The following is a 13,120-nucleotide window of genomic DNA, read 5'->3' as shown; positions in this document are numbered from 1 at the left end:
AGGTATAGCAAAGGTATAGCAAAAGTGTCCTATAATTTGCATTTGGCTGGTCATGTGACCACAGTACAGCAGACCCCATTAGGCAGCTCAGCTCAATGTATAATGAAGCAGCTTTATTATACTACTGATATGACTGGAGATATATGTTAAGACTTTTTGTCATTCTATGTTGTCTATGTGGATGTGTTTTGTAGGTCAGAGATATGGGCCAAGAGCCATGTGGGAGAATCTCATTCCTCAGAGAACCTAAAATCGCAAAAGGCTTGCCACTGAGTGCAATCTGCAATCTTAACTTTTCACTGCCAACACACAGGAAGGTAAGAACAGACAAAAACATGATTGTGTGATATTTTCTATGGTGTTATCTGGAGTCTATTAAACATGTCTCAGAGCTATTTATGTTGCTGCTTTAGCTGTTTAGCTGTATTTGTCCTGCTCTCTTTTAATCTCTGCATCTGCATTTATTATCTTTTCTATTCCTTTACTGTCCTCTTTGCACTCTTTTTCTCTTACTCCTCTCTTTCCAATACCATCTTCACCTACTCACCATCCTCGGCTGCTGCTGCTCCATTATGTATTGCTGCAATGCACCGTGGGAAATTTTAGGATATGGAATCGGATCCTGATGATGAGGTACTTATTTCATAACTTGTACACCTTTGCCTTTAATGTGGTGCTTATGTGATCATTCGCTTATTTATGTGATTGGTCAAAAGCTTTTGTACCAGCTCCTGTCATTGGTCAGGCAAGTGCATGACTTATTTTTGTGTTTATGAATATATTTAAAGCGTTGTGTTATTTTTGGCTTGGTGGAAACGTTTTCCACATATCTCTTTTGCAGATTTAAGTTTTATTAAATTCTATTTAAAAGTTAAGCAATTAGGCAGTTTCACTGGAAAATACTAACATTTCACATTGTTAGCAAATGGGCTGTGCTTGTCTAGTTGGCCCTCTCTCAGGAGATCACATTTCAAAGTAAAATGAAGCACAACATTCCTTACAGAAACTGAATCAATTGAAATATTTTACTGATATCCTAAATTAAGTTCAAACATGAATTAATTTCTTTCAAACATGCACTGAAATAATCTGGACGAACATAGATACAGTGCTTTCAAAACAATCAAAAGGAAGTTGTAGTAGTTAGCCACTTAAAAGATCATTGCACTACGATTTTTGTCACTTTGTTCTTAAATAGGATTTTTACATTTTTGTGTTATTACAGAATGACAAAGATCGACGACATACCTTTGCTTCATTAGCATTGCGAAAGCGCTACAGCTATCTGGCCGATCCAGCATCCAGTGAGTCCTACATTTTCTTTATTCTTGAAACATCAGCATGACATAATCACAAAGTCAAAGCTTCACACGTGCACAGGCATCTGATACAGGCATATATGAAGTCACAATAACCTCATATCTCACCATTTTCAAAAACAGTACTGCCAGTATATAATGTCTGTGTACATTAGTGATAAACAATTTCATTTGTTTGCTTGCTTTTTTTGCCTGTTTTTCTTTTTTTCATGTTTAATGTTTTTTTTGTTCCATTGTTTTACATTTCATATGATTTGCTACCACATTGTCTATACAGGTTGTGTATTGCTTGATGTGTATTATAATAAACTCATTATTATTTCTCATTTGTTGTTGTTATTTGTTTAATTTTCAAAAGAATTTGCTTGCTTTTTAGACACTTCTTATAATTGCTCATGATGAGAAACCTATTAACATTTTATGCCTTGTAATTAGCCAGTTTATCTGTTTGTTGCCATTTGATAAAAATGGAAAGTAGGTTGTCACAATACCAAAATGTCAGTAGTCAATACCAGTATTACTGAAATTTTGTTATTTCAAAACAACATCTAGAACTAATAGGCTATTGAACATACTTATTTAATTAAAAAGGTAAATTATTGAGGTAAAAATTAATGATACATTAAAATAATAGCATATAGTCTTCAAGTTTCTCAACTAAACATTATATATGTTCCATAAATGGGGCTGTAATTAAAAAATTAGCTGTAAAATTTTTTCCCCTGTAGGCCTAACTTGGTGTTTATGTTCGATTGTGTTTTTTTCTTACCATTTTGTTTGTTTAATATTGATGATATAATAAATAGTGACAGGTCTATTAGGCCGTATTTACATTGCAAAACCTAATGCACAGATCTATATTGCAGGAATCTTATTGACTCAATATAAATTCACTTTGTACTCAGTACTACCAATACTGTAGGATTTCATACCTAAACACTGGTACTTATGACATCCGTAAGTAGACATTAATAGACAATTAAAACTTTTTAAAACATTTTATATTTGAACATATTTGCAGAACATTTTGAGCTCCTTGGCTTATTTAAAGGGTTAGTTCACCCAAAAATGAAAATTTTGTCATTAATCACTTACGCCCATGTTGTTCCAAACCCGTAAAAGCTTTGTCTTCGGAACACAATTTAAGATATTTTGGATGAAAACCTGGAGGCTTGAGACTGTCCCATAGACTGCCAAGTAAATAACAGTGTCAAGGTCCATAAAAGGTATGAAAAGTCGTCAGAATACTCTATCTATCAGACGTGCAATCTGGGACAGTCTCAAGCCCCCAGTTTCTCATCCAAAATATCTTAAATTGTGTTCCGAAAACGAACTGAGCTTTTACTGGTTTGGAACGACATGGGAGTAAGTGATTAAGGTCAAAATTTTTGGGTGAGCTAACCATTTAAGTGGCTGATATTTTTCCCATCATTTTGCATTTCCACCCATGTGCCACAGTCATGGGTTATGTTTTTTTTTTACACTTTTCATTGTTAAAAGCATCTACAGTTTCAGTATTTCCACTGCTGTTTGTTTTTGAATTTATCCCCTGACTAAATCTTTCTTGTTTCTCTTTTCTCTCTTATTTAACTATTTCCGTTTACTTTGTTTATTAATTTGATTATGCTAGAAACAGCTGAAAGAGGCCATAACACCACTCCAAAAACCACACCGCAGCCTTCTGGCTATGCTTACAAGCCTGTCTTTACGACGCAATCCTACCAGGCCTGGGCGACAAGCTCCCCCGTCAATGTCCCCAGCCAGACCAAGTCTGGATTTGGCTCCCTCTCCAGCTCCTCATCCAACACCCCCTCAGCCTCCCCACTGAGATCAGTGTGGTCTGTGAACTCTGCTTCTCCTATCAAATCCATTATTGGAGGTTCACCAGCATCTTCCATCAAATCTGCCAGTGACGTTGCATCACCTATTCGATCCTACAGAACTATCTCCTCACCAATAAAAACTGTAGTTCAAGGTGCACAGTATCCAGTCCAAGCCTCCCCCACCCTTCTGTCCTCTCCAGGCAAGAGTGCCCCTGATCCAGTTTCACTTAAAGGCCTCACAGGGCTTTCAGCCAGGACTTCGCCTGTACCATCTGGCGGAACCTTGCTGGAAAGATCCTCTATTGCTATGACTCCTCCAGCCTCACCTAAGTCTTCACTAAACATGTACAGCTCAAGTTTGCAATATAAGTCTGTCGTAACCTCAAACCCTCCAGCAACCTGCTCCCCGATTAAAACTGTCCCGGGCTTCTCCTCTATCAGAACCAGCACTGATGCCTCTGCCAGAGGATTTCTGTCATCCCTCTCCTCACCATTGAAATCTGGCTCAGCCACTACAACCGCTGCACTGATCAATGGGACAGTTTCCCCAACCAAATATCGCTCCTCCTCCCCAACAACCCATCTTACCAACACTCTCCAGGAAAGAATTCAAGCCACGACAAATGCAGCAACAACAAGTGTAAACGCTGCATTTGATGAAGTGGAAAAAACTTTTAATTCCTGCTCTGCTGGCTATGGCACACTAAAGTCAGTGTCCTCCACTCCCTCATCCTCTTACCAGTCTATCCGTTCCTCTGCATCTAGCTCACTGTATGCCTCCCTCAGATCCCCTCCAAATTCTACCACATCTGTAACTTCCAGCACTATTACAGTCCCTGTCTATTCCGTCATTAATGTCTTACCAGAACCCCAGTTTAAAAAGCTCCCTGAAGTCTCCATGCCAACAGCTGCTCTCCTGTCCCCCAGAAAGGTCATGCCCCAAGAGGTTAATGCCCAGACTCAGTCCTCTTTTGCCAGAACTCTGTCTCCTGTCAAAACTCCAATGCACATGTCCCCAGGAACAATAAAAGCTGCCACCTCTTCATCCCCTCTGTCCAACAGCCAAGAGATACTAAATGATGTGGCTGAAATGAAGGAGGACTTGATCAGAATGTCTGCAATTTTGCAAACTGATACAAATTCAAGCTCCAAAGGTTATCATTCGGACTCTAAGGAACATAAAGTTGAAGATGAGGAGCCTTTCAAGATCGTAGAGAAGGTCAAACAGGACCTTGTCAAAGTCAGTGAAATTCTTAGCAAGGATGTTTTGAGAGAGAGTAAGGCAAATATTAACAACACCAAAACAGAATATGTCCTAGAGGATGACATAGATGATAATGCACAAAATGAATGGAGATGCCCACCTCGATATGAAACATTAGCTCCTCAAGTCAAAACAAAACCAGTATCTGAGAGAGATTTTAACCTGGCTAAAGTTGTTGATTACCTAACCAACGACATTGGCACAAGTTCTCTTTCAAAAATAGCAGAGGCTAAACAAAGAACTGAGGAAGCAAGGAGAGAAGGAGAGGAAAAACAAAAACGTGTCCTGAAACCTGCTATGGCATTACAGGAGCACAAGCTCAAAATGCCTCCAACCAACATGCGCCCTTCACCTTCAGAAAAAGAGCTATCAAAGCTTGCAGATGTATTGTTTGGCCCTGAAATAGCACTAGACTCTCCTGATGATGTCTCCCATGACCAAGATAAAAGTCCACTGTCAGACAGTGGGTTTGAAACTCGCAGTGAAAGAACTCCCTCTGCCCCCCAAAGTGCAGAAGGATTGGGGCCCAAAGGCCTCTTTCAGGAGATTCCTCCTGTCATCACTGAAACACGGACTGAGGTTGTTCATGTCATAAGAAGCTATGAGCCTCCAGAGAATCCTAAGGAGCCACCATTGGAAGATGCTAGAATGACAAAGACTCCACTGCGATGTGCAGACAATGAGCCCCGATCACCTGGTGGGTCCATCAAAGAAAGAGTTAAAGCTTACCAAGCAAGAGTCAATGCAGAGGATGATGTGATGAGCAAAGGTATGCGGGTCAAAGAGGAAACTCACATAACAACAACTACAAGAATGGTATACCACAAACCCCCCATTAAAGAAGTTGCATCTGAGAGGATGGAGGAGACCATGTCTGTACGAGACATAATGAAGGCCTTCCAATCTGGCAAGGATCCATCTAGAGAGTTAACAGGCCTGTTTGAGCACAAAAGCAGCAGTGAAGGGGCAGATCCATCTGTTAGGCCTCTAGACCCAATGCCCAAAGTTGAGCGCATCATTGAGGTTCACATTGAGAAAGGCAACAAAGCTGAACCAACTGAAGTAATTATCAGAGAAACAAAAAACCACCCTGACAAGGAAATGTACATATATCAGGGAAAAAGTGGCATGAAAGAACTGCAAAACAGATTGGACAGTGAGCAACATGACAGCATACAGCCTGAAGAATCTCTTCCTTGTTACCTGAACTCCAGAATACACATGCCTGTCTCTGTGGAGGATGATAAAACCTTGAAACTGCTTAGTCAGCAGTCGGTGGAGTACCATGATGATGAATCATCTGAAACAAGGGGAGAATCATACAAATTTGCAGAGAAAATGCTCCTGTCAGATAAATTTGACTCTTCCCATTCAGACTCGGATGAATCTGTGATTGACAGGTTTCAGTACTATGGTGAGGGAACACAAGGTGGTTCAATTAGAGAATTCATGCTAAAGCCTGATAGGTCAGCTAGATCATCAGAAGATGACAATTATGACAAACTCACTTTGCTGCAGTATTCTTCTAATCCTGATAGTCCAAAAAAGTCTATTTGGATGAGAGTTTCTGAGGATGGGCAGAGTAAAAGCAGAGAGAATCACAAATATGAGGATAGAGTAGACAGAACTGTCAAAGAGGCTGAGGAAAAGCTTAGTGAAGTTTCACAATTCTTTCGTGATAAAACTGAAAAACTGAATGACGAGCTTCAGTCCCCTGAAAAGAAGCATCACAGACAAGATGCAAGGGAGACTCGTTCTGGGCCAAGCTCAACACGTAGTAGCCCAGAGAGGTCAATGCACAGGACTGGAGGTACTGGAGAGGACTGGAGTAGAGACAGGTTTAGGGATAAATATGATTCCCATGACAGAAAATGTGCCAGTCTACCAAGCAGTCCTGAAAGACGAGTCTTGCTTCGATACAATGATGACCCAAAAAAGGGAGACAGCTCATCTGCAAGCAGTGCAAGTGAATCGTCTAAATATTTCCAGCCTTCAACATCTAAGGTTAGCTCGGTAAGAATGAAATTTGAATCAGAGGCCCAGAAACAAGATAATGTTCCACAATGGGGACAAACTTCCGGATCCCCAGTGAGGAAGCTGCAGGAAAGTAAGCTGCCTGTTTATCAAGTTTTTGCAGGGGGTAATCTCCCGAAGTCAACAGAGTCTTCAGAAAGTGAGAGAATCCCTAAAAAAGATAGTGAGGTTGGGCAAAGTTACAATGTTCGAAAAGCTCAAGCATATGCCCAAAATCAGCAGAGTGAAAGACAGAGAAATAGGTCAGATAACTCTTCACCAAAACATCACCAAAATGTTTACAGTAAGGAGCAAATTGCTAATGAAAACAGGAAAATATACAAAACATGGGAAAACCATGGCAATGGACAACTGAAAGGCCAAAAGACAAAGCTTACTCATACTCTAGTGCATGATAGGCAAAAGGACAACTCACATAATGAGCTGCACACATTGAGAGATGGAAACACCACGAAAGAAGAAACAACTAAAAAGATCATTTACACAGAGCTTGTAATTCGAGAAGACCCTAGTAATGCTGAAAAATGCAATGGTGCTCTAAAAAAAAACTCGGAATCACAAATTCCTGTTAGGGTTTCATCTAGTTTTATAGACCACCATCAAAGTAGTACTTTAAAGTTAGATTCCTCCATTAAATCTGAAAGAACAGGGTCTCACATAACCAGAAATCCACAGCACCCTCATTCTGGTGCTAGCAAATCACCTAGAGATGTGTCATCTGTACTGAACTCAGATTCTAGCAGGCAGATTGTTAATATAGTCTGTAATGGTGTGGATGATAACCAAGTTGAGTATATTGAAAAAGTTAGCCCCGGTGTCACTGCGGACATTAAACCTCTTCCTGTGTATGTCAGCATTCAAGTAGGTAAACAGTATGAGAAAGAAACTGCTACTGGACAGTTAGGCACATACAAAAAAGTCGTAAGCCATGAGAGCAGGACAGTACATGAAACACGAGGAGCATTTTATTCTGTTAAACAGAAACAGCCGCCATCACCACAGGGAAGCCCAGAAGATGACACGTTAGAGCAGGTTACATTTATGGACAGTTCAGGAAAGGGTCCGGTAACTCCTGAGACACCTACCTTGGAGGAGGTCAGCTACGACCTGAACTCCAGAGCTCATGAGCCTGTCATCGGTTCCATGGCTGGCATGCCTAGCCCAATCCCAGAGGAGTCTGAGGAAGACGAGCAGCTGAAGACTTTCATTTTCAGAGAAGTATCAGCAGAAAAAGCCAAGTCAGCCACTCAAACATCAGAGCCTTCAAAAAGAAAATCAGACTCAACTGGAAAAAGGTCAAAAGACAAACGCATAGCTTATATCGAGTTCCCACCACCACCACCTTTAGAAACTGAACATGCTGACCCTGAAAAGAGGGGGTCATGTCCTTCCTCAGAAGCAGAAACAGAGATGATGGAGGTAAACCTACAAGAGGAACATGACAGACATCTCCTTGCAGAGCCAATAATCAGAGTCCAGCCTCCTTCCCCTCTTCCACCTGGAGCTGACAACAGTGACTCTAGTGATGATGAATCTGTTTTTCAGCCTGTCCCCCTTAAGAAGTACACCTTCAAAATGGCTGAGGAGTGTGATAAATGTGTTAAGCCTAGGAAACCAGAGAGAAACGGCTCACACCACAAGGAGTCAGGTATCAATGGTATTGTCAAAGGAGACGAGGTAGATTGTGAACAGAATGGAAATGATCAGTCTATCACAGATTGCTCAATAGCAACAACGGCTGAATTTTCCCATGATACAGATGCCACAGAGGTAGATTCTCTTGATGGGTATGACCTACAAGATGAGGATGATGGACTGAGTGACCCTAAAACATCCAGCCTGTCGATTGAGGGAAAAGCAGGAGATCGGTCTTTCAGCCAGAGCAAACTTGAAGTGATTGAAGAGGAGAGCACACCAAATGAGGAAACTGGGGAAAAGGCAAAAACAAAAAGGACATCTGGGAAAAAATCAGACAATGGGAAAGAGGATACAATCTATTCTTTGGAGGGAAGACACCCAGATAGACAAGGTTTTGCAGACAATTATTTCAAGAACCAACTAGAGGAGTGCATAAACACTACCTTTAAAACTGTGGCTACTAAAGGCTTGGATTTTGATCCATGGTCTGGTAAAGTGGGAGAGGAGGGAACTTTTGATGCTAAGAACAAAGATGAAGATCCAAAGCCCTGTACTTTGTCAGTGGAAGACAAATCACAAGCAACCACGCCGGATACCACACCAGCAAGAACCCCAACAGATGAGAGCACCCCAACTAGTGAGCCCAACCCTTTCCCCTTCCACGAGGGCAAGATGTTTGAGATGACCCGCAGTGGTGCTATTGACATGAGCAAGAGGGACTTTGTTGAAGAGAGACTCCAGTTTTTCCAGATTGGTGAGCATACATCAGATGGGCAATCGGGGGACAAGGGGAAAGGGGGCAGCAATGCGGGGGTAGTCGCCTCTCACTCAAAGGCAGGGGAGAGAGCTGTAGAGGGGAATGTAGAGGCAACTACAGATTTAACACCATCCAGAGGCAGCACAGTACAAGGCAGTGCTGACTGCCTGGACGCACCTCCATTCGCTGACACCACCTCATGCACTGTCACAGCCTCCAAGGTCGACCCCAAATTACGCACCCCCATTAAGATGGGCATCGCAGCTTCCATTACTATAAAGAAAGACACTGGCTCAGCTGAACTGACTGATGTTAAAACTGAGTCCTCAGACAGTCAGATGCTGGAATACATTAGTTTGGAGTCTCAATTAGCGGAAAGTCACTTTGATAGCAGGTGCACTAACTCTTCCCCGGCTGGCAGAAAAGATTACCCATCAGAAAACTACAATAACAACAATAACTTAGAGTCCTCCAATGTGCAGGCCAACTACATACACTGTGGTAGTGTAGTCTTCAATTTGCAGTCATCTTCTGAACCCACCTTACAGAAAGCTAGCAGAATAGAAGCTCAGTTCTGTAGGGAGTCTTTGGAGAAAGCAGAGAAAGCCAGTACTGAGAGTCCTCAGACTAAAGTATTCTCAGAAAACAGGCAGCCAAAGTCTAGGCTCCCAGTCAAGGCAGCAGGGTTCAGTTTTAACACACTCAGTTCAGGGAAGCAGAAGCCTAAACAGGTTGTGAGGCCAGAGGCAAGGAAAGTGGATCTTGCATCCATAATGTCTGAGCCCAAGTCTAGAATACCTGTCAAGGACATCAAAAGAAATGGTGCAGCTAACTCAGCTGTCACATCTCAGGTCGTTCCAAGGTCAAGTAAGCTCCCAGAGTCAGAGAGATCAGTCAGACCAGTGGTTCCCTCTAGGCTGCCTTTCAAAGACAGGTCATGTGGTCCTTCCGAGGCAGGTAGAGGCAACTTTAGCGAGGTGTGTAGACAGTCAATTGAGTTCTTAAAAAATGTTAGCGGAGAAGCAATAAAGGTGGCCGAACGACTTTCAGACGAGGAGAAACAGACACAGGGAGAGCAGTCGCAATCGGAGGAGGACAGCAGCACATCACGAAGCACCTCACTATCGGACCCCTCTCAGTCCCAGCCCTCCCTCTCCGCTGGCTCCTCCCGAGGGGTCACACCCTCCAGGACAAAGGTCACAAGGGCGGCGGGCAGTGAGAGGAGGAGGAGTAAGCGGACTGGAGGAGGGAAGGAGGGCAGTAAGAACGAAGGGGCTCGCAGGTCGCCCCCCGTCGCGGAGATCAAGCCTAGTTTGTAAAACTTTATTGAAAACTTTACTTGATCCTTAGTTGCATGAGCCGTTGTGACTGATTGGATTGCCTGTGACGTGACCAATAGCTGTCATTCTTGTCATTCTCTCATCACTGTGCTGTGTGACTGTACCGTACTCTCAGATCTCCCCTTCTCTCTCCCCTACCTTCCACATATAATTTATCCTAATAATGAGGGGTGGGGCACTGAGCAGTCTGTCTGTGCTGGGTTGATTAAAGAAACATTGTTGAGGAATATATATCTGCTTCATTGTTTGTGAACTTTGTTAGAAAAATTGTACAGTACTATGTTGTCTGCATGCCCCATCTCAACAAAGTCTCTTTTTATGTTTTGTTTAAATTTTTTTATACCGTTGTATAAACTCATAGTTATTGCCTGCATAGATTCTGTTGAAAATTTGTTTCACGTACACAATAAGAGCACCAGCTATGTAGCTGAAACATTGTAGTTCTTCCTTTTCTAGCCAAACAGTACTATTCGAAAAACATCCCTAAAATTTTCTTTTCATTTTAATAACTTCTCTAGGAGAAAAATCTTGTTAATTTTGCCTTGTTTTGGCCAGAAAAGGAAGTCATCTGGATTCTTCATTTGAAATGAATGAGTAGCATGTTTGTAATGTTTTTGTTCTGTATGTAATGACAGGTCCACAGAGTCCCTGTGAGAGAACAGACCTTCGCATGGCCATCGTTGCTGATCACCTGGGACTGAGCTGGACAGGTTAAGACTTTGCCCCACATGACTGACAAATTTAGAGTTAACATTTTACTTGCCATACACTAATTGTTTACTTTCTGAAACCTAAAATATTTAAATAGGAAGCAAATTATAATTTGATCGCTAATAATCAATGGCAAACCTCAAAACAGCATGCCACATATGCCCTCTTGTGCCTGTGCTTGGTATTGCAGCACAGAACTGTATTTATTTTTTAAATAAATAATTTATTAATTTAAATTCAGTTGAATTCAGAATTCTTCACATGTATAACACACTGTGAAAGACACGCTGTATTTTCCCAAATTTCTGATTAGATTTTTAAATGTAAAAATGTTTTTTAAATGCATTTTTTAATTTAATTGTCTTTACACCTGTCTTCCTTTACTAGCTGACTGCGCAGAGATGATGCTAGTTAATACATGATGTGTTTTTCTGTTTTATAGAACTGGCTCGAGAGATGAATTTTTCTGTCGATGAGATAAACCACATCCGCACAGAGAACCCAAACTCTCTCACAGCCCAGAGCTTTATGCTCCTTAAGAAGTGGGTCAGTCGGGATGGAAAAAACGCAACAAGTGAGAGTCATTTTCTATCCATCTTACTTTTTTTATTAATATCTTTCTTTTTCTTTATTACATATACTCACATAAGTTATAATATCTACCTAAAGCAAATAAATGTAAGTCACTTTTATTCATGTTTTCTTAGCGGATGCACTGACGGCTGTCCTGACAAAAGTGAACCGGATGGATATTGTGACTCTGCTGGAAGGGCCCATATTTGACTATGGTAACATTTCAGGCACCAGAAGTTTTGCAGATGATAGCGCTGTGTGCCAGGAAAAGGCGGATGGTAAAGTTTAGCCCCATCTAGCTGACCCCCCCACCCCCTCTTCCCCAACTCATTCCTTTTTTATTGTCACCTTTGTTTTTTCCTCTACAACCTCCCTGTGTAGTTTGCCAAAGTATTAATCACAGATGGGCCACCAATAATTACTATTTTGAACTTGAAGCCTCAGTGAGATTTATAGAAGCCACATTTATAAAAGATTAGGTCATAAGCCCCAATCATACACGGTCTTATTAATCACTCTCTATTCTCTTATTTTAAAGACTTTCTGTATTCAAACACTCTTCGTTTCTGTTACCCTTTTCTCTTCCTCCCAACACCATATGCATGGACCTGGTTTGAACATGCATGTATATGGTCATGTGATGTGAAGAAATCACAGCATGATGCTTTGCCTCAACAAGTGTAGGAAGGGCCACTCAAAAAAATTTTTTAACAGTTACACATGTTCACATTTCACTTTTGGTTTTAATGAAGGCCATGCAGTATATTACCAGTGGGACATGAAACAAACACTGTTCTGCTATGAAATTAATTAATTGATTGAAAGGTCAAGCAAAATGCATGATATTATCAGCTGTATCCTGATGAATCTCTTTTGATATTAGTTGGTAGAAGTGTTCCAGGCCAGCTGTTGTTTGACATAGTGGACCAGAGCGCATGGCCTCAGCTGAAAGACTCAGCTGTCCTCTGCCTCTCAAGCTGTCGATCTGCTTCCTCCTCCATCTATCCTTCTCTCCTCTCCTCCCCTGCACTGGAGCAAGGGATAAAAAGAGAGAGAGGGAAAAAGAAGAGAAAGAATGAGATCATCCTTCTTTCCATAGTCTCCTCCTCCTTACAGTTTCCTGTGCCTCTCTGTCAGATGCAAAATGAATTGTCCACTCTTCTCCTCCAGTACAATCCCTCATTTCCCCTCCCAGACCCTAGAACCTTATTCGTCTCATTAATACAGCCATTGTCTTGTCGTTAAAACTTGCATGTTCTTTTGTGTTTGTGTGTCTGTGTGTGTGTGTGTGTGTGTGTTTCTTCCCCACCTCAACACCTCATACAACTGCATCCTGATGTGGGCCAAGACTCACTATCCAGTTATCTATCGTCATCTGCTCCTCTCAAGTCTTCCTTCTCTCTCTCCTTCTCCTGCTCTCAGCCTGTCATCTCCTATCTCCTATTTCCTATTTTCCATTTTTGTAGAATTTGTCTTTCTCCCTCACCCTGCCCTTCTTCTCTCCCTTCTTTCTCTCCCTGTGCATCACGTTGCCTGAGTCCTGCCTCCTTCTCCCCACCGCTCACACCGTTGCCCCCTTATGCTTCCTGTCATTGTCCCTGCATGCCTCCAGGTCACTCCATCCCTCTGTCTCAACTCCTCTACTATTGAGTTCTTCATCT

At 41.8% G+C, this 13,120-nt stretch overlaps 1 protein-coding gene across 12 annotated transcripts in view; it reads left to right on the top strand.

The window, feature by feature from the left end:
• ank3a (ankyrin 3a) overlaps positions 1 to 13,120 on the top strand; it is an 88,668-nt gene that overhangs the window by 69,369 nt on the left and 6,179 nt on the right. For 10 of the 12 annotated variants that reach the window (XM_059520164.1, XM_059520160.1, XM_059520162.1 and 7 more), the window contains 7 exons: positions 195 to 317; positions 607 to 633; positions 1,226 to 1,304; positions 2,950 to 10,146; positions 10,811 to 10,885; positions 11,329 to 11,460; positions 11,594 to 11,737. In XM_059520164.1, the coding sequence (XP_059376147.1) occupies positions 195 to 317; positions 607 to 633; positions 1,226 to 1,304; positions 2,950 to 10,146; positions 10,811 to 10,885; positions 11,329 to 11,460; positions 11,594 to 11,737 (7,777 nt within the window). Of the gene's footprint in view, positions 1 to 194; positions 318 to 606; positions 634 to 1,225; positions 1,305 to 2,949; positions 10,151 to 10,810; positions 10,886 to 11,328; positions 11,461 to 11,593; positions 11,738 to 13,120 lie in introns of those variants that run through there. The other 2 variants (XM_059520168.1, XR_009424999.1) reach the window with 2 other exon arrangements.

Source organism: Carassius carassius, chromosome 32, assembly GCF_963082965.1.
Source record: "Carassius carassius chromosome 32, fCarCar2.1, whole genome shotgun sequence".
NCBI lineage: Eukaryota > Metazoa > Chordata > Actinopteri > Cypriniformes > Cyprinidae > Carassius > Carassius carassius.
Note: the sequence above shows the minus strand (reverse complement) of the source record. Positions and strands in the feature narration are given on the sequence as shown.